The 21,635-nt window shown below is 47.2% G+C and overlaps 1 protein-coding gene across 7 annotated transcripts in view; it reads right to left on the reverse strand.

Moving 5' to 3' along the window:
- BEGAIN (brain enriched guanylate kinase associated) overlaps nucleotides 1-19,632 on the reverse strand; it is a 155,672-nt gene extending 136,040 nt beyond the window's left edge. For 3 of the 7 annotated variants that reach the window (XM_029071843.1, XM_029071835.1, XM_029071802.1), the window contains exons 1-2: nucleotides 19,341-19,632; nucleotides 17,850-17,878 (exon numbers count right to left, since the gene is read on the reverse strand). In XM_029071843.1, coding sequence (XP_028927676.1) covers nucleotides 17,850-17,863 — 14 coding nt within the window. In that variant the 5' untranslated portion in view covers nucleotides 17,864-17,878; nucleotides 19,341-19,632. Of the gene's footprint in view, nucleotides 1-17,849; nucleotides 18,284-19,340 lie in introns of those variants that run through there. The other 4 variants (XM_029071792.2, XM_029071853.2, XM_039912001.1 and 1 more) reach the window with 2 other exon arrangements.
- Between the last annotated feature and the right edge of the window lie 2,003 nt (nucleotides 19,633-21,635).

The raw sequence follows: 21,635 nt of genomic DNA on the forward strand, positions 1-21,635 counted from the left end.
TGGGAGTCAGAGGTCATGGGTTCGAATTCCGGATCCACCACTTGTCAGCTGTGTGACTGTGGGCAAGTCACTTAAATTCTCTGCCTCAGTTACCTCATCTGTAAAATGGGGATTAACTGTGAGTCTCACATGGGATAACCTGATTACCCTGTATCTACCCCAGCGCTTAGAACAGTGCTCTGCACATAGAAAGTGCTTAACAAATACCAACATTATTATTATTACAGTTGGACTCAGGTTGGACACAGTCCATGTTCCACTTGGGGCTCAGTCTCAACCCCCATTTTACAGATGAGATCACAGACCCAGAAAAGTGAAATGATTTGCCCAAGGTCACACAGCAGATAAGTGGAGGAGTCGGGATTAGAACCCAGTTCCTTCTGACTTCCAGCTCTGTGCTCTATCCACTAGGCCATGCTGCTTCTCATGGATGATAAATAATAATATAATAATATTTGGTAGGCATTCAATATGTCCTAAGCATGATACTAAGTGCTGGGGTAGATATAAGATAATCTTGACAGTTCCTGCCCCACATGGGACTCTCAGTCTAAGCACGAGGGAGCACAGGCAAGGGAGAACAGGTTTCCTCATCATTTTATAGATGAGGAAACTGAGGCACCAAGAAAGTAAGTGACTTGCCTAAGGCCATACAGCAGGTAGTGGAGCTGAGATTAGAGTCTGGGTCCACTCTTTCCACTAGACCACACTGCTTTTGTAGTGTGAAACAGAGGATGCAAAATGGGGAAGCAGCATAGGTCTGGGCTGGTGAGTGAAGGAGAAGGAGGGAATGGGGGATGTGGAGGAGGTAGGGGAGGGACATTTCCTCAGCCCACCTAGGCAATAGAGAAGCAGCGTGGCTCAGTGGAAAGAGCATGGGCTTGGGAGCCAGAGGTCATGGGTTCGAATCCCAGCTCTGCCACTTGTCAGCTGTGTGGCTGTGGGCAAGTCACTTAACTTCTCTGTGCCTCAGTTACCTCATCTGTAAAATGGGGATGAAGACTGTGAGCCTCACGTGGGACAACCTGATTACCCTGTATACCCCAGTGCTTAGAACAGTGCTATGCACATAGTAAGCGCTTAACAAATACCAACATTATTAATATGGAGGCAGCAGTGCTGGGTTCTCGCCTCAGATTGTGTAATGTAGTAGGGAGAGAAAAGGAAGCCAAGCCCCTGATTGGAAAGTTTAGAAATCTACTGCAGAACTCCCCCCCACCACCCAGTGTGGATGATTCACTCAAGAACGAGCAGGAACAAATTCTAAATACATCACATTATATTGTCCTCTTCCAAGTGCTTAGTATGGTACTCTGCTCACAGAAAGTGCTCAATAAATACTACTGATAGATTGATCACATTCAGCTATGTAGACACGACCCTTAATCATATTTATTGAGTGCTTACTTTGTGCAGAGCACTGAATTAAGGGCTTGAGAGAGTGCAATACAACAATACAGCAGACACATTCCCTGCCCTCAACAAGTTTACAGTCTAGAGGACGAGCACTACAATCTAAATCACAGATCACTTTGGAGAGGAGAGATCTGTTTATCAAGTGTAGTCATCAATTTGTGTTAAGCTTCTAGTGGGCAGAAATTGCATCTACCCACTCTGTTGCACTGTACTTTTCCAGGTGCTTAGCACAGAGCTCAATAAATACCATTGATTAATTGGCTTCTCAGCTGGATTTACATTATGGTTTCACTTTCTAACAAGATTCATATTTCCTTCCGTGAGAAAGTTAAGGTGACGAGCCAGAAGTTCAAACTCCCTGGAAGTCTCCGGAGACTAACCACTGATTGGAGTCACCGAGATAACAACTGACTATAGACATGTATAAATACACACACTTTGCCTTCATGAAATTTACCTAAACATGGATGTGTGTACACATTTGTGGGTTAACAGGCCAGTACCAGTCCCATGGGCCCAACCACAGTGTTGCTAGACCAGAAAAAGGGGAGCTTATTTCCCCCAGTAAATAGAGTGGTTTTCACACTGGTGGAAGGATACAGGGTCAAGGCAGTGGCTGAACGTAATGGTATTTTTGCCCAGCACAGGCTTCTCTCTGCTAGTGAAGAAACAGCTCAAGACCAATATGAAAATCTAACAGCACATGGGGCTCTGTGGGCTTTTCCCTGGGCCAGTGTAAGGCCAATCAGCTCTGATTTCCTGCCTCGATTCACTGGGACACATTCACTTTGAAGCTTATCTTTACACTTGACAAAAGTAGAACTGTTCCAGCCTAGAGGAAAAGCAGCTCAGAATAAGACTGTTTCCCCATGAAGAGTACAGATGCAGCAGAAGCTTCATCTTATAAGCATATTAAAATTTTTCCAATCCGTATTTCAACTTCCCCCAAAACTGAAAGAAAAAAGAAACAAAAAACAAACAAAAAACCCACATTCATCTTTAAGCAGAAGGTGAAGCCAGTCTCCCACCCTCTTCAGGAGGCTTGGACATATTTAGACTCAAGATTCCCAAACCATTATCTTAAATATAATCTGTGAACTCAGTGCCATTTCTTAACCACCACAGGCTCCTCTGAGAAGATTATTATTGGAGTCCTATGTTCAGTTTGGGGCTTCACAATTAGCACGAGGAGAAAGGAATGAAAATGATAAAGGGAATGGGAAATAAGAACACCACACCCTGAGAAATGATATTATCGGATCAGATCCATCGACCATCCAGTCCAGGATTCTGCCTTGGACAGAGATACCAAAGGATGCTTGAATTCACCAGTGAGGGACAATGGGTAAAAAAAATAGTTTTGCCTGGAGAATGACTTTGAAACAGTCATGTGTAGATGGTGATGGCTGATGGTTTAGTCTGCAGCTGTTTTGGGGGGTAGGGGGACAGAGGCCAAAGAGTGGAAAAATGAAGAGCAGAGGGTAGAAAATGGAGGCTGAGAGAAAGTAGGCTAAGTTCCTGAGAGTGATTGAGAAATCTTCTCACCCAGTGATCTTAGAACAGAATACAACAACTATGAAAATTAAGGACTAGCTCTCCATCCCAGAGCCTACAAGTGGGTGGGAATGAATTAAAAGGACTTTGCCTCTCCCCTGTAGTCCTGTTTCCTCTAGTTCCCATGGAAATGTACATCTTGGATATGGTTGGGAAAGGAAAGAAGGGGAGAGCAGGAAAAATCAGAAACCAGGGACAGGTTTAGGCTTTATATTAACTATTTAATATCTGACTACTACTGTAGACGTAAACTTGGGGCAGGGATCACGTCTACCAACTCTAATGTTCTGTATTTTCCCAAATACTTAGCACAGTGTTCTGGATGGAGTAAGTACTCAATAAATACCATTGATTGATTGATTAAATTCCTGTAAGGAAGGGGGCAGCTCTACTTCTCTGCTGTAACAACTGTCCTCTAGGACTGGGCTCTCTCCACTGAGTGTTCGATAATGCCTGACGGGAAGTCTGTGGTCCCCAGCATACAGATGGGGTGCTTCTCAGCCCTCAACCTCAGCATCTGACCCGTCTTACAGTCACAGACTCACTCCAAGGAAGGAGAGGTTGGAGTGGGAACTACCATCAACAGTCAGTGGGATTTAAGAATACCAGTGGTTGATGTTAAGCACTCACTCTGTGCTATGTCCTTTCCTGATAAAGCCTTCCTTTCCTCTTCTCCCTCTCCCTTCTGTGTCTCCCTGGCTTGCTCCCCCTTCCCAACCCCACAGCACTTATGTACATATCTGTAATTTATTTATATTAATGTCTGTCTCCCTCTTGAGAGCAAGAAATTTGTCTATCATTGTATTGTATTCTCCCAATCTCTTAGTACAGTGTTATGCACACAATAATTCATTCATTCAATCATATTTATTGAGCACTTACTGTGTGCAGAACACTGTACTAAGTGCTTGGAATGTACAATTCAGCAACAGATAATAATGTTGGTATTTGTTAAGCGCTTACTATGTGCAGAGCACTGTTCTAAGCGCTGGGGTAGATACAGGGTAATCAGGTTGTCCCACTTGACGCTCACAGTTAATCCCCATTTTACAGATGAGGTGAGGTAACTGAGGCACAGATAAGTTAAGTGACTTGCCCACAGTCACACAGCTGACAAGTGCAGAGCCGGGATTCAAACCCATGACCTCTGGCTCCCAAGCCCGGGCTCTAATCCCTGCCCAACAACGGGTTCCAAGTCTAAATGGGGGAGACAGACAACAAAACAACTAAACTAGTCTGGCATCAATACCCCCAAGATAAATAGAATCAGAGATATATACAATAAGCATTCAATAAATACGACTGATTCAGAGCTGGGGTAGATACAAGATACCGTCCCTTTCACACAGGGCTCACGGGGAAAACAGATATTGAATCCTCATTTTACATATGAGGAAATTAAGGCCCAACATCTGGGACTTGCCCCCGATCAAGTGGCAGACCCAGAATTAGACTTCAGGTCCTCTGATTCCCAGGCCTGAGCTCTCTTCACTAGGCCTCGCCGCTTCCCTTATGGTAAAGCCAGCATCAGCAATTTCCACACTTAATTGCTGCAATCCCGGCATGGGAACGGGATCCCCAGCCCCCTGCTTCAGAGGCTGAAATCGGTAATTAGTGTTTTAACTGTCGGAATAAATCCATACAGCCTCCCTGCACTAAAGCAGCCCTCCCAGAGGTGGGCTTCTTTACTGCCGGGCACAGCTGCGCCGCTCGCTTCCGCCGCGCATGGCAACACAATCTACAATGGCCGGGACACAACAGTTTCCAGAAAAACTACTTCTTCCCCCTTGAAATCCGCCAAGGGGGGAAGAAGACCTCCACAGGGAGGTAGCAGGCCTGAACCCCATTTGTATCAAGGGGGGAGGGAGGGGACGTCAAGATGGCTCCTGCTCAGTCAAGACACTTGCCCCCACCCCTCCAATCTGAACACCGTAAGGCACCACCAAGCCACAGGATCAGGTGTACGGTGATGATGATGGTATTTGTTAAGCACTTACTATGTGCCAAGCACTGCTCTAAGCGCTGGGGTAGATACAGGGTTATCAGGTTGTCCCATGTGGGGCTCAGTCTTAATCCCCATTTTACAGATAAGGTAATGGAGGCACAGGGAAGTTAAGTGACTAGGCCCAAGTCACACAGCTGACAAGTGGCAGAGTCAGAATTCGAACCCATGACCTCTAACTCCCAAGCCCGTGCTTGCTTCTCATCCAATCCTGGGGCCCATTCTCTTCCACTCAACATCTGTCAATTGATGGCACTTACGGAGCACTTACTGTGTGCAGAGCATTGGATTAAGTGCTTGAGAGAGCACAATAAACCAAATAGTCTACCTGCTCCCAAGGAGCTTATATTCTAGTAGGGGAGGCAGATGTGAAAAATCAGTTGCTGGTAGGGGAAGCAGAGAGTAGAAAGATATGTACCTAAGTGCTGTAAACGTGGTGGTGTCCAGATCTATATTTGACTATAGTTCTTGCTCATTGCTCTTACAAGATGTGGGGAGGAGAAAGGAATGAGTGAGTCTCCCCCTGAGGGAACAGTGAGGGCCAAACAGGCCTGAAGGAACATGTGGGCCAGTGGTGGAGGGGAGGACTGTACAGGTACCTTTTCTCCCAATAGGACCCCTAAGTGGCTGGGGTACTGGGGCAGGTCCCCCCTCCTGCCCTGACCCAGCTTGCCCAGTACTAGCTTTGCTTGTCCCCAGAGAAGAATCCAGAACCTCTGTCAGTCAATGGATCCAGCATCTGCTGGATCCCCAAAGATAGTGCTTCTTCTTTCCTCAATAATCCTCTCCCATCACCCCTAATCCACCATCTCTTTTTATCCCAAGGCCCTTGCAGAAAGAAGAGTTACTGACTGGCTCCTAAGATTGAATTCTATTTCTCTCACCATCCCCATTTCTCCAGCTCAAACCCTGGCGGCCCCTTTTGATTCTCCCAAACTAGGGCCAACAACTCAAAAGGAGCCTCATCAGCACAGAAGAGCTTCCCCAAATTGCCTATGGATGATGGCTGATACAGCTCTAGGGGAAGGTCACACTTTAAATTCAGTTTTTAATTAGAACATATATTAAGGGCATAGTATGTTTCATACACTGTGCTCAAAGCTGGGGTAGATAGAAGATAATCAGATCAGACACAGTCCTCGACCCACATGGGATTCAAAATCTAAGAGGTAGAGAGAGAGTAATTATCTTATCTTGGAGGAACAGCATAGCCTAGTGGAAAAAGCATAGGATCAGGAGTCACAGGACCTGGTTTACAATCCCAGATCTGTCATTTATCTGTTGTGTGACTCTGGGCAAGTCACTTCTATAGGCCTCAATTTCTTCATCTGTAAAATGAGGATTAAATTCCTGTTCTCCTTCGTACTTGGACCGTGAATCCCAGGTGAGACAGAGACTCTGTCCAACCAGATTGACTTGAATCTACCCCAGCACTTAAAACAGTGCTTGACACAGAGTAAATGTTTATCAAATATCACAATAATATCAATAGTTAGACTGCACTGCAGCACAACCTAGAAAGAAAGGGCATGGGCTTGGGAGTTAAAAGACCTGGGCTCTGATCTAACTGCCAATTGATTGCTGTGTGACTCTAGGAAAGTCATTTAACTCCTCTGGGCCTCAGTTTCCTCAACTGTAAAAACAGGGATTTAATATTTGTCCTCCCTCCCACTTAGACTGTGAGCCCCTTATGGGGCCGGGACTGATTAACTTGTATCTATCCCAGTGGTTAGAACAGTGTTCAAAGTAAACACTAACCAAATATGATAATATCAATAGACTGCACAGAGTCCATGGGGACAGGGAACTGTGGGATCCAGAGCCTCTGTGGACAACATCTTGCTTCCCAGACCCTGGAGCAGAATTCTCAGAAGCATCCTCCAGGATTTAGGCAGTTGCTAGGCAGTGGGTCCAAACCAACCCACTAAAAAAACCCAAAGCATTCCAGAGAGAGAAGAGAAATGTGCACTAGGTTCTACAGAGCTTGCCACTCCAGCTGAGCCATGAGCAACACACTTCCAAAGCACTGACTAACTCCTGGGGGTAGGGTAAGTCCCCAGGATGAAAGTCCTGATCCCCGACCAACTAAAGAATTACCAGACAGACTGGGGAACAACTGGGGTGAGAGAGTCATTTCCTGGGGGCAGAAGTAAGAGGGCTGTAGAGGTACTGAGCAAGAATTTGGGTCAGAGAAGCACCATGGCATAGTGGATTGAGCATGGGCTTGAGAGTCAGAAGGTCATGGGTTCTCATCATGACTCCGCCACTCATCTGCTGTGTGACCTTGGGGAAGTCACTTCACTCCTCTGTGCTTCAGTTACCTCATCTGTAAAATAGGGATCGAGACTGTGAGCCCCACATCGACACGGACTATGTCCAACTTGATTTGCTTGTACCAACACCAGTGCTTAGTACAGTGACTGGCACATAGTAAGCACTTAAGCCCCATCATTATTAGGGGTCCGCAACCAGATGGATTTTGTGGGAACAACCGCCATCCTTTCCCTCACCCTCCTAGCTCTATTGCATTCAAGGACAGCTTTCCGGGAAGAGAAATACAGTTCATACAACCTCCTGGAAGAATGAACCCAAGGAAATCTACTAGTTTGGAGGGATCGTGAGACCTCACAGAAGATAACAGTATATAGAGACCCCCAGAGAGAGAATATGCACAGAACAAGCAGCATCGGGCTGAGCTGGAGACTGCAAGTTTAATTAAAGTTTGGGATGCCGGGGTAAGGGCAGCAGAAAAATTGTTCTGCGGTAATGCTGGCAAAAGGAGCAAAGGGAATAGAGAGTATTCTTTTCCCCTAAACTCTTCTAGGAGGGAGAAAGGAAATGGATTTTAGAGGACGTGGATGAGGAGAAACGAAAATTCAAATGTAACAGGAAGAAGTCTGGTGGGACACGAAGAAGGACTTTCTGAGGGTCAGAATGATAAGGAACCTCAGCAGTCTAAGCTGCACCCTTGAAGGAGGTCAAACAAATGACCAGACCATGTGGTTGGCTTAGAGTTTCACCTGTCTGGAGGCAGGGGGCCGGACCAAGTGACCTCTCAGCATTCATCTCCCTTCATCCTTAGGATTATTGACAGTGGGACAACATGAGAGAGAGATGATCTAAGCCTTGAATCTGACTGGGCATGGAACTCATATTTCATGTAAAATGACTACCAGGCACAATAGTTCTATTTATTAAGTTCCTACTATGTGCAAAGCACTGCATTCAGCCCTGGGGAACAAATACACAGATCAAAAGTAGATCAGGTCCCAGACTCTCAAAGGGCTCAAATCTAAGGATACGGGGCAGGGATAAAAGGAGGTAGTCAGTGACAGCCCACAAGGAAAAGTGGAAAAAAAAACACTATAAAGACCAAAATAAATCCCATCGGCACTGAAGCTTCATGCTCCTTCCCACTCAGACAGGGCTATTCACAGCCACCCAAGGGCTACTATTTGGTCAATCTTTCTCCAGCCTCCAGGCCTGGCCCTCTCCCCTGACCACATCCACACTACCCTCAGTAGCTGGAGCAATGGCCCAGTCTGGGCAGGGGATGAGGAACACTCTAGTTAACCCCTGAAAAGTAATGATTTTGGGGCAGGAACCCAGCAGGGGTGGTGGTGGGTTCATCCTGAGCAGGCTGGGAAGAGGACAAAGTGACAGGAGGACCATTTCCTAGGCAGACAAACCTCATGTTGGAGAAAAAGCTGCTACAGTAAGTCTCTGGCAGGCCCAGCTCTCCCAGCCTCCCCTCCACAGACCCTGTCCCAGCACTATGCAGCCATGGGAAGCCAAGGAAGAAAACACAAACTCCTAGATGCCCAAACCCCTCAAGGGGCTTAGGTGTTTGGGGGGAAGTGGGACACTAACAAAGGGAGGGCAAAAACAGAGCCAAAGAACAGGCAAGGGGAGGGGAAAGAGGGGGAGGGAGGGAAAGAAGGTGCCCATTCCTCTTTCCTTGGACTTGATTAGAGCCCTGAGTTGTCTCAGCCTAGAACATAGAAGATCTATTAGCACACCAGCCACAAAATCACATCACTGGAGCTGCACACACAAGGTTAAGGACAGCTGAAGTGATCAATGGTATTTATTGAGCTCTTACTATGTGCAGAGCATTGTATTAAGCGCTTGGAAGAGTGCAATACAACAGAATTAGCAGACACATTCCCTGCCCATAATAAGCTTACAATCTAGAGGACAGACATTAATATGAATAGTTTGTAAGTATTTAATAGTATATAGATTCATTCAATCATTATTTATTGAGCACTTACTATGTGCAGAGCACTGTACTAAGGTTGTGAAAAGTACAATATAACAATAAACAATTGTTATATAGATCCAGTTAGAGTTAATTTGGGATGGCTTTATGGAGGACACAGGTTTTAATCATTTTGAAAGAGGGAGGGGCAGGTTTGACAAGGTCATCTCATCTATGTCCCTGCCTTTAGGTGAGATGGTGTCTCTGAGGAAGGAGAGCCATTGGTTTCCTATGACTAGCCTTTCCAGGGTGGGAGACATCAGATTTCTTTCAACATCTTAAGGTCTCATCACTCTGTGACATCTCTCCCCAAGAGAGCCCATATCTCATCTCTGTTTCCAGCTCTTACCGCATCCCTCAGACAGGACAGGAGTGTTGCGGTGGGGTGGAGTGGTGGTGGGGGAAGGGGCTTCGGGGGAGATGTCTGTGCATCTTAGGCACTTACAAGAGGGTAAGCATGATGTAAGCAGCATCGGATTAAGCCTGATTCTATGAGTTTAATTAAGGTCTGGGATGAAAGTTTGAGGGCAGCAGAAAGCTAGATGCTAATGCTGAAAAAAGGAATGAAAGGAATGGGGATTTTTAAAGTATCTAAAATGTTGTGAGGAGGAAGATTATAAAAATGAGGTTTAGAGGGGAGATGGCAGAGGGCTTGCTTTTCTTGAAAGAGAATCAGTTCTCCCCTGCTGAACATGGCAGGGACATGCATCCTAACTTGTCAGAGAAAAAGTTTCTTTATATTCAATGCTGGCAAACCTAGATCAGAAACAATCCTCCAGCCCAGGTGTGTCTCTGATGGGGGTGGCCAGGAGGCTTGGAGGAACTACGGGCTGGCTGCCCCCCCTGGCAGCCATCCTCAAAGTTAGGGATGGCCCATCCCTGTATCTAGGGTCCATCAAACCCTATCTCTGACCTCTGAACCACCCCACATTTCATTCTAGCAGTCCACTAATCCCAGTTCTGCCACTTGTCTGCTGTGTGACCTTGGGCAAGTCACTTAACTTCTCTGGGCTTCAGTTACTTCATCTATAAAATGGGGATTAAGACTGTGAGCCCATGTGGGACAGGGACTGTGTCCAACCTGATTTGCTCGTGTCCACCCCATGGTTTAGTACAGTTCCTGGCACATAGTAAGCACTTTAATACCCCAATTATTATTATTATCACTACTGACCTCTTATCCATGAATTTGTCCAACTCCTCCTTGATACTGATACTGTCAGGCTATCAATCAATAGTATTTGAGTGCTTACTGTATGCAGAGCATTGCAGTAAGCACTTGAGAGAGTATAATGGAGTTGGCAGACTCTTTCCCTGCCCACAATGAGCTTAAAGTCTAGAGGAGAAAACGGACATTAATATTAAATTTAATACATAGTTTAAAGATATATTCATAAGTGCTGTGGGGCTGAGGGTGGGGTGAATACCAAATGCCCAAAGGTCACAGATCCAACCAGATCTGAAGAAGAAGGGAAGAAGCCACCATAAATTTGTCCTCTGATGGGTGAAAAAGTATTTCTTTGGGCTTGTTTTGAACCAGCCAGCAATCGTAAATGTCAATCCTATCCCTTGCTCAGCACTAGTCTTTCCAGACTAGAGAGTCTCTTCAGTCTGTCAAAGCCGCTTCATCCCTTCCATCATCTCCGTTTCCTTCCTATGGCTCTTCTCAAGCTCTACAATGTTTTTCCTAAGGAGCAGTGACCAGATAGCAGGCCAGATCCTAGACTCAGAGACACCGTGGTTTAGAGAACAGCCAAGCATGCTCTGCTTGCTTTCTGAGCCCTTCCTGATGACACCCAGCTTTCTGTCAGCCTGACTGCCACTGCTCACTGAACCATACATTTGAGGAAAATGTTCTCAGTTGTCTCAACCAAAAAATGATGGGGGTGACCTGCCAGGAGGTCAGGAGAGAGCACTCTGCCACAGAGATATTAAGGAAATGAAGAAACTGGCTCGTGAAGGATTAATGGAGGTGAAGGCTTGGCCGGGGGGGGGGGGGGGGGGGGCGGGAGCAGGAGGAGATAGTGACACAGGAATTCCCGCAAATATTTGATGAGGATGATTAAGCGTGGCATTCAGAGACAGCATAGTTGGGACTCATGATGAAACAGCAAATATTTTCCCTTGGGTGATAAATGGTGGCAACCCCTGGACTCAGGACTTTGGAAGATATTGAGAAGTAGCATGACCTAGTGGAAAGAGCACAGGATTGGGAGTTTTAATCTCGACTCTGCTACTTGCCAGGAGTGTGACCTTGGGCATGTCATTTAGCTTCTCAATCTTCTCATCTGTAAAATGGGGATTAAATAGCTGCTCTCCATCCCACTCTTAGACCGAGTCCCATGTGCACAGGGATTGGGTATGATCTGATTATAATACATCTAACCCAGAGCTTGGCACAATGAAAGCACTTAAATGCCACAGTTACCATTCTCACCCAAAAACAAAAGTTAGGCTAGGCTGATGCTGCTACTGAACCTACAAGAGTGGACCAGCCCTTGATTTGATGCGATTTTCTGGACTCCTTGGATCCATAATTGCTACTCTCAGTGGCATAGAATGGCCCGGGAGAGTGGCACTGGAGATATGTTTCCCTAACCAGGCAGAGAAACCAGGAACTTGTCCTGGGACTGGCTCTCTTCTGCCAATTCACTGCAGGGTTCGACAACCCACCCTAAGTCTCTCGAGAGGGGAGGGTAAAGATCCTCAAAGTTTTGGGGGCAGTATACAATTACTGCTCCATGCTCTGGACCTCTGGTCCTCCCTCTGCTTCCCCTTTACCGAAACATCACCATTCAGATGGTACTTTTCAATCCGGAGAGACTCCAGACACCATTATATTATGCTGGAGAGGTGGCATGGCCTAGTGGAAAGAGTCCAGGCCCAGGTCAGAGGACTTGGGTTACAATCTCTAGACTGTGAACTCATTGTGGACAGGGAATAGGAATGTTTACTGTTATACTGTACTCTCGGAAGCACTTAGCACAGTGCTTTGCACACAGCAAGCCCTCAACAAATACAATGGAATGAATGAATAATTTCAGTTCCACCACTTGCCTGCCACGTGATGTTGGGAGAGCCATTTAGCTCTCTGAACCTCAGTTTTCTTAGCTGTAAAATGGGGATTGAACACCTGTTCTTCCTCAAATGTGATCCCCATGTGGTACAGATTATCTTGTATCTAGTTCAGTGCTTGGCACATAGTAAGCACTTAAATATCACTATTATTTCAACCAGACACTTTGGATTGTGAGCCCCTCAAGGAAGAGGAACCATATTTAATTCCCACCTGTGCATTTTCTCCAGTGCTTAGTACAGTGCTCTGTGCATGATAAGTACTTAATGCTATAACTGTAGACTTTAAGCTCATTGTGGGAAGGGAACGTGTCTACAAGTCTATTATATTGTACTCTTCCAAGCGCTTAATACGGTGCTCTGTCCACATTAAGTGCTCAGTAAATACAGTGGAATGACTGCTTTTACAAGAGGTGCTGGCTTCTCTAAAGAGAAGGAGTGGGGGAAATGAGAACTTTTTAGGAGCACATGGGGGAAGGGAAAAGACTTTGACTACATGAATGAGGGAGGCAAATCTCTGTTCTTAGACATCAGCTGCTGTGGGATCTTCAATGGCCACAGAGGCGGCAAATGACTGTGCAATGTATCATCCGAAAGATGGCCCCCGAGCACACCACTGCTCTGCTTCTGGGCCATCTGACTCCAGGATTGTCCCTGGCCTCTTTGCCCACTCAGACAAGAGTATATCTACTGTCTGGTTTCAACCACCAAGGCTCTATAGGCTGTAAGCTCCTTTTGGGCAAGGATGGCATCCACCACCTTCATGTGTGAGCAGGTCGGCTCAGTGGAAAGAGCTTGGGAGTCAGAAGTCATGGGTTCAAATCCCAGCTCTGCCACTTGTCAGCTGGGTGACTGTGGGCAAGTCACTTAACTTCTCCTTGCCTCAGTTACCTCATCTGTAAAATGGGGATTAAGACTGTGAGCCCCAAGTGGGACAACCTAATTACTCTGTATTTACCCCAGCACTTAGAACAGTGCTCTGCACATAGTAAGCACTTAACAAATACCAACATTATCATCATTGGTATTTACTGAGGCCTTACTGTATGTAGAGCACTGTGCTAGGGGCTTGGGAGAGTACAATACAACAGAGTTAGTAGTTCTCTGCTCAGAACAAGCTAAGAGACTAGAGGGGGAGAAAGACATTTATATAAATAACTTATAAGATATGATTTATCGATATGTACATACCAACTCTATTGTAGTGTACTTTCCCAAGAACTTAATGCAGTGCTCTGCACACAATAAGCGCTCAATAAATACCACTGACACTATTAGGTGTGATCTCCCTAAAATCTCTCCTGCCCCTCCCCCCTCAACGCTCCCATTTTTCCCAGAAGTATCTCTAGAGGAGATCTCCTGCCTTCTTTCAAATTTCTCCTTCTCCACCTGCACATCTGATCCCATTCCTTCACACCTTATCAAAACTCTTGCCCCGTCTCTTCTTCTCTAACTGGCATCTTCAATTGTTTGCTCTCCAATGGCTTCTTCCCCACCACTTTTAAACACACCCAAGTCTTTCCTACCCTAAAAACCCTCCCTTAACCCTAGGGCTCCCTCCAGTTATCGCCCCATCTCCCTCCTACCTTTCCTCTCCAAACTCCTTGAGTGAGTTGTCTACACCTACTGTCTCAAGTTCCTCTCCTACAGTTCTCACGACCCCCTCCAATCTGGCTTCTATCCCCTTCACTCCACAGAAACTGCCCTCTCAAAAGGTGATCAATGATCTCCTTTTTAAGAAATCCAATGGCCTCTACTCCATCCTAATCCTTCTCAACCTTTCAGCTGCCTTTGACACTACCAGCTACCCCCTTCTCCTGGAAACATCGTCCCACCATGGCTTCACTGACACTGTTCTCTTCTGGCTTTCTTCCAATCTCTCTGGCTGCTCATTCTCAGTCTCTTTCACAGGCTCCTCCTCTGCCCCCACTCCCTCCCCAGTCCCTTGCTCAGAACTGTAGGTGTCCCTAAAGGTTCAGTTTTGGGTCCCCTTCTATTCTCCATCTACATCTACTCCCACTCAAATGTTCCCTTTAGAGGGGGCTTTAACTACCACCTCTATCCACATCTCCAGTCCTGATCTCTCTCCTCTTTTGCAGTCTCACATTTCCTCCTGCCTTCAAGAGAGCTCCACTTGGTTGTCCTCCTGTCACCGCATACTTAACATGTCTAAAAGAGAACTTATCTTCCCAACCAAATCCTGTCCACGCCTGACTTTGCCATCACTATGGATGGCACCACCATCCTTCCTGTCTCACAAGCCCGTAATGTTGGCATTATCCTTAACTCCTCTCTTTCATTCAACCCCACATATTCAATCCATCACTGCATCCTGTCAGTTCAATATTCACAACATTGCTAAAATCCACCTTTTCCTCTCCATTCAAACTGCTACTACGTTAATACAATCACCTATACTCTCTCACCTTAATTACTGTATCAGCCTCCTTGTTGACCTCCCAGACACCTGTCTCTCCCCCATTCCAGTCCATACTTCATTCTGCTGCCCAGATCATCTTTCTACATAAACGTTCAGGCCATGTTTCTTCACTCCTCAAGAAACTCCAGTGGTTGCCCATTCACCTCATCAAAAAAACCTCCTTACTCTTGACTTCAAAGCACTCAATCATTTTGCCCCCTCCTACTTCACCTCGCTACTCTCCTATTACATTCCAGCCTGCACATTTCTCTCCTCTAATGCTAACCTTCTCACTGTAGCTCGATCTGGTCTACTCTGCTACCAGTCTCTCACCTACATCCTGCCTCTGGCCTGGGACATCCTCCCTCCTCATAACCAACAGATAATCACTCTCCCCCCCGCACCATCCCCTCCTTCAAAGCCTTATTAAAGGCATATTTTCTCCAGGTGGCCTTCCTTGCCCTCTTTTCCTTTTCTTCAACTCTATTCTGCGTCACCCTGACTTGCTCCCTTAATTCATTCCCCCTCCCAGCCCCACAGCACTTATGTACATATCTGTAATTTATTTACAACAAACAATGTTTGTCTCCCCTTCTAGGTTGTAAGCTCACTATGGGCAGGGATTGTGTCTGCTATATTATATTGTCTCCCAAGTGCTTAGTACAGTGCTCTGCACACAGTAAGAGTTCAATAAATACTACTGACTGATTTCAAGCCTCAGCGAGGGCCAGGAGGACACACAAGAATCACATTTTCCTGGAGCAAGATATCTGCTCGGGACCATATGCTAGTCAATAAATTGATGATATTTATTGGGCACTTATTCTGTGCAGAGCACTGTAGTAAGCACTCCAAATGGGGGCTCCATTAGGTGCCCTGGGTTTGTGCATCACTCCTCATGCTGCCCAGAAATTTAGGGTCCCCTTCCCCATCCTTGATTGTAAGCTCTTGGAAGGCAGGGATTGGGGTTACTAACTTTTCTGTACTCCCCCAAGCTCTAAGTACAGAGTCATGCATGGAGTAAGTCTTCATTCAATAGTATTTATTGAGCGCTTACTATGTGCAGAGCACTGTACTAAGCGCTTGGGATGAACAAGTCGGCAACAGATAGAGACAGTCCCTGCCGTTTGACGGGCTTACAGTCTAATCGGGGGAGACGGACAGACAAGAACAATGGCAATAAACAGCGTCGAGGGGAAGAACATCTCGTAAAAACAATGGCAACTAAATAGAATCAAGGCGATGTACAATTCATTAACAAAATAAATAGGGTAACGAAAATATATACAGTTGAGCAGACGAGTACAGTGCTGTGGGGATGGGAAGGGAGAGGTGGAGGAGCAGAGGGAAAAGGGGAAAATGAGGCTTTAGCTGCGGAGAGGTAAAGGGGGGATGGCAGAGGGAGTAGGGGGGGAAGAGGAGCTCAGTCTGGGAACGCCTCTTGGAGGAGGTGATTTTTAAGTAGGGTTTTGAAGAGGGAAAGAGAATCAGTTTGGCGGAGGTGAGGAGGGAGGGCGTTCCAGGACCGCGGGAGGATGTGACCCAGGGGTCGACGGCGGGATAGGCGAGACCAAGGGACGGTGAGGAGGTGGGCGGCGGAGGAGCGGAGCGTGCGGGGTGGGCGGTAGAAAGAGAGAAGGGAGGAGAGGTAGGAAGGGGCAAGGTGATGGAGAGCCTTGAAGCCTAGAGTGAGGAGTTTTTGTTTGGAGCGGAGGTCGATAGGCAACCACTTCAATAAATATTAGTGAAGTTTCATCCCGGCCCTATCATGCAGCCCCCCAGAGAAGGCTATGCTTAGCATGTCTAGATGGCTCGAAGCTGGGGAACCGGGAATCTTTACTGTCATGCTTTTGGATGCCCTAGAAGTTTGAAAAAGCATAATGACTTTTCAGTCTCAAGAGCTTCTAAGGGGCTTGGAAGTTACACCTGGGAGTTTAAAGAACTTTAAATTCCTTTTCTTCCATGGTGGAGTTGGAAAAAAAAAGTAACTTGTCAGTAAATTGATGGTTTCGCTAAAATCTGTTAAGAGTTGGGTGTTGAACCTTTCTGAGCTGTTTCTCTGTGCCCTACCCTTCCCGCTTACGTCATTGGCTCCTGGCTGCCTCTTCCACTCTCGACCCGAGTTTTCCAACTTCTATAGCACCGGGTTAACCTCAGCAATCATTTTGGGAAGTGGATGGGAAAAGTTGTGCTTTCATCAGATGGTTAAAAGGTAAGCTCTGCTGTGTGCTGTGCAGAATACCTCATTAAATTCAGAAGCAAAAGAAAATTGGGATTTTCAAAGTCAAAACAAATGGAGAATGAGAAAGTCATGAATATTCAAGTCAGCTTGATCATTTAGTTCTGCGAATGAGCAAGGAAAAAAAATGGCAGTTAAAACTTTAGCGTTCAATGGCCCCGCTTGACATGTAGAGGCTATAATCAAAGCTATTAGAGTATTTCATCAAAAAATGGCTACAATACTTAATTTGTTTGCAAGACACACAAAAGCAAGCTCCCCCAAAGCAGACACAAATTTGGACAGGAGATGGGCCAACTTTGATGTGTAGAAGAGGCAACTGCTTTGCTGAAAACACAAAGCTGCGTTTCTGAAAACTGGTACATTATGAATTATGACAACATTTGTTTTTGGGTTTTTTTGCCACCGAGGCAAGCTGTATCCTGGTAGTCAAGCAGTCAGACAGCATTCGCTGACAGCACAGCGTTTCACAGAAACAACCCCCCCTCCACCTCTGGGAATTAGATGCCTGGACCATCAATCCCATATTTCGGAACCGTGTCGGGATTTATCGATCCACTGTTGGTATTAGAAGCATGACACTTGGTCCCATCGGCCTGGGAGAGTGGTCAGGGTCTCTAAGGGACCACCCAGCACCTAATAAAAACATGTGTCAAATAGCCCTGTTGAATTCGCACGCCTGCAAAACACATCTGCCGGCATAATCACATTTCATCTGCTCTGTTCTTTAAACCCCCTCCTGTGTCAGGCACAGAATGCCCGGTAGCGATCTGCCCTTTTCACCTGAAGGAAAATATCGCCCTCCGCCCAAGCTCGCGCTACCTTTCAGGGCACTAAACAGATCTTCCCTTCCACTTCACCGAGAAGAAACGGTGGGACGTACCTTATTTTCTCCATGTCTGCAGCAGAGGCCTACAAGGAAAAAAAAAAATCAGATTCAACGAAGGAAAACAATCAGTCGGAAGACGTATGCATAGTTAAGCCTTCGCGAACGGCTCTCGACAAGTGTCTTGGGGGTGGGGGTGGGCGGTCGGACTCCGCCGTCTGCATTAGCAGGAAAGAGGCCATTGACAAATTAAGTCGAGAAGAATGCAGCACGCTGCAGAAAACCCCCGGGTACCCAGAAGCCACGGGCAACGGGATGACTCAGTTGAAGCGCCGAGGCGGGCCACGAAAAAGCAAGTAACAGGTCCTTGTGCCTGCTGGCTTCTGTACAAAAAGTTGCAGCGCGGGGCTGTTCTGAGCGTGGGGCGCCGGCCCCCAGGGCGCGCAGTGGGGAAGGGAGGCTTGGCATCATTCACACTTCCCCGGCCCTTGTCGCCCATCCTCCCCTTAACCCTTCCTCTCCCTGGCCGGGGGAGGGGGGAGAGGGGAGGGGGGAGGGAGCCGCCCTAAGGGCGGGGGTGGAGGGGGTCCCGGAGCCTGCAGCCCCTCCGCAGTTAACCCTTGCCAGGCCGCAGGCGGAAAGCCGCCTGGACATCACTTGCCCCCCGCCCCCCTGTATCTCCCACCCTGTGCCCCGGCTCGCCGATTTACCGCATCCCCGAACGCAGAATCCTTTTTAACCCTTACGTTCGGGGTTGCCATGGCGACGCCAGGGTAGCCGAATCCGCCCCCGGGATTTGCCGGGGAAGTATCTTAAGTGGATCTCGGTTCTCTTCCACCCCTTACACACACCCCTCCCCGCAAAGAACAAGGAATCTGTTAACCCTTGAGAGCCTTCCCCTGCTTTGAACGGCTTTCAGCAGCCCTTATGATGCCTCTCGCTTGACTCTGAGATGCTAGATCCCCCTCCCGCCCGAGTTACCTCTCTGGGTTCTCCCCTTGTTCCCGCTGAGGGTTTCCATTTATTAAGCTTTCGCAGACAGAGACGGGGCTTCCTCACCTTCTCCCCCACCCCCGGCCTCCCTCCTCTCGTTGGAGGGGAAATTTTAAAAATCGACGGATGGGGATGATTTGGCCAAGGGCCGACAGAAACAGCCCACCTGAGAATGGGGATGGCTGGAGCCCCACTCCTTCCTCCGGACTCGGTTTTCCCCTCTCCGAGGAACCCCGGAGTCCCGGCCCTGGAGGCCGAGCAACTCCGCCGGTGGTAGTGATTCACCGTCTAGACGTCAGCACCCCCCGGTTCCCCTCGAGCCCCGGAGGTGGAGAAAACCCTTTCTGTGTCTGGACTCCCTTCCTTCCTTTCCCCCACCCTTCCCCAATTCTACCTTGCTCCTCCTCTCCCCCCTATTCCCTTCCCCTCCTGGACACACTGCTCTCTACTCAAACCTTTGCAACTGGCTCATAAGAACTCTGGCTCTCTCCTCTACCCAAGCAGAGGATCGGTAAACACAAGACACAAGAATAGCAAATTTTTTTGGCTACTCACCCTAGGGAAGCAGCTGGGGAATTCGTGAGAAACCAGCCTAGCAGACTGGGATTTTACCACCCCCAACTCTCTCCATGTGAATTAGGCAGGGTCCAAGGGAACGGAGGACTTTTTCTCCTTGTGGAAAGAAGGTATTTTGGGGGAGGGATTCTTTTAACGCAAGAGCGAGGCAGGGAAGCCGGGATCTCTACCACCCTCGACAGTCAAATGAAGCCATCCTCTCCAGCACCTGGCAGCGAATTCAATTCAATCGTATTTACTGAGCGCTTACTGTGTGCAAAGCACTGTACTAAGCGCTTAGAAAGTACAATTCGGCAACAGAGACGATCCCTACCCAACCACGGCCTCACAGTCTAGAAAGGGCGAGGCCACCTGGAGAAAAGGAAGGGAGGGGCAGAGAGTCAACACATCCGATTCCCACCTGTGGGAGAAGCAGCGCCCAGCAAAAACTCAAGCAAAAGCTCTTTCAACTTGGACCCGCCCCCAGGCCACGAAACCCAGTGAATTAGCAACCTCTCTCCACCTGGGCTAGACTAAAGCTGCCACGGGGACGGTGGTAGGGAGAGGGAGAGAGAGAAAGAGAGAGAGAGCCTCCTGGCTGAACTGTCAGCTGATCTTAATTTCAGCCAATTTGTATTTCAAGAAACCTCAATCAGTCCCCTCTTTCCCTAGCCCTCTTCTAAGATTTTGAAGCTTGGCCGTTCAGCCATATTTATTGCTCCTCTAGTGCCTGCTCAGTACAAAGTGAGACTCCGGATCCATTGCCAAGAAGAGTTATCACTCCTCCCTAGAACAGGGAACGTGTCTATCAACTCTGTCATATTGCAATCTTCCAAGCACTTAGTACAGTATTCTGCCAAAAGAATGGCTCAATAATTACCACTGGTGATCGTGATGGAGACTTTACAGTCTAGACCATTCAGTCCATGTTACCCCACTCGTCAAGAATCTTCAGCAGGTGCCCCTTCTTACCTCACCTCCTTTCTCTACTTCTACATCTCGGCCCCCACACTCAGTTCCTCTGGTGCTAACCTTCTCACTGTGCAGACTTCTCACTCACAGTCTCGCCAGTCTTGCCACCTGCCCTTGGTTCACGTCCTACCTTAGGCCTGGAACACACTCACTCCTTCCTCAAATCTGCCAAATAGTCACTTTTCTCCCCTTCAAAGCCCTACTGAAGGCATACCTCCTCCAAGAGGCCTTCATAGACTAAGCCCCCTTTCCCTCAGCTCCCCCTCCTTTCCGCGTCACCTCCACTTGCTCCCTTTGCTCTTCCGCCCTCTCCCTGCCCCATGGCACTTATGTATATCTGGATATATCTATAATTCTGTTTACACTGATGCCTGTTTACTTGTTTTACTGTCTCGGCCCCCCTTTAGACTGTAGGCCCGATGTGGGCAGGGATTATCTCTATTGCTGCATTGTGCTTTCCAAGCACTTAGTACAGTGCTCTGCTCACAGTATACTCTCAATAAATGCGACTGAATGAACGAATGCCCATTCACGGCCACATCATACAGAAACTTCTCACCACTGGCTTTAAAGCACTCATTCACCTTGCTCCCTCATCCCTGGCCTTACTGTTTTCCTACTATAACCTAGCCTGCACACTTCACTTCTCCATTGATAACCTACTCGCTATACCTCAATCTTGTCTATCTTGCTGCTGACCCCTCACCCTTCCTCTTCATATCTGACAAATGATCACTCTTTCCACCTTCAAAACCTTATTGAAAGTACATCTCCTACAAGAGGCCTTTGCTGACTGAGCACTCATTTCCTTTTTTCTCACTCCCTTGTGTCACCCTTGCACTTCATTCATTCATCCAATCATATTTATTGAGTGCTTACTGTGTGCAGAGCACTGTACTAAGTGCTTGGAAAGCACAATGCAGCAATAGAGATAATTTACTTGGGATAATTATACTTGGGAAAGTATAATACCGCAAGAGAGATAATCGCTGCCCACAAACTTGGATTTGCACCCTTTATTCACCCCTCCCTCAGCCCCACACCATTTATGTACAAATCCGTAATGCATTTATTTATATTAATGTCTTCCTCCCCTTCTAGACTGTAATCTCATTATGGACAGGGGAGATGTCTATCAACTCTTTTACACTGTACTCTCCCAGGTGCTTAGTTAATAATAATAATAATGTTGGTCTTTGTTAAGCACTTACTATGTGCTGAGCACTGTTCTAAGCACTGGGGTAGAAACAGGGTAATCAGGTTGTCCCACGTGAGGCACACAGTCTTAATCCCCATTTTACAGATGAGGTAACTGAGGCACAG

This window comes from Ornithorhynchus anatinus, chromosome 1, assembly GCF_004115215.2.
Source record: "Ornithorhynchus anatinus isolate Pmale09 chromosome 1, mOrnAna1.pri.v4, whole genome shotgun sequence".
NCBI lineage: Eukaryota > Metazoa > Chordata > Mammalia > Monotremata > Ornithorhynchidae > Ornithorhynchus > Ornithorhynchus anatinus.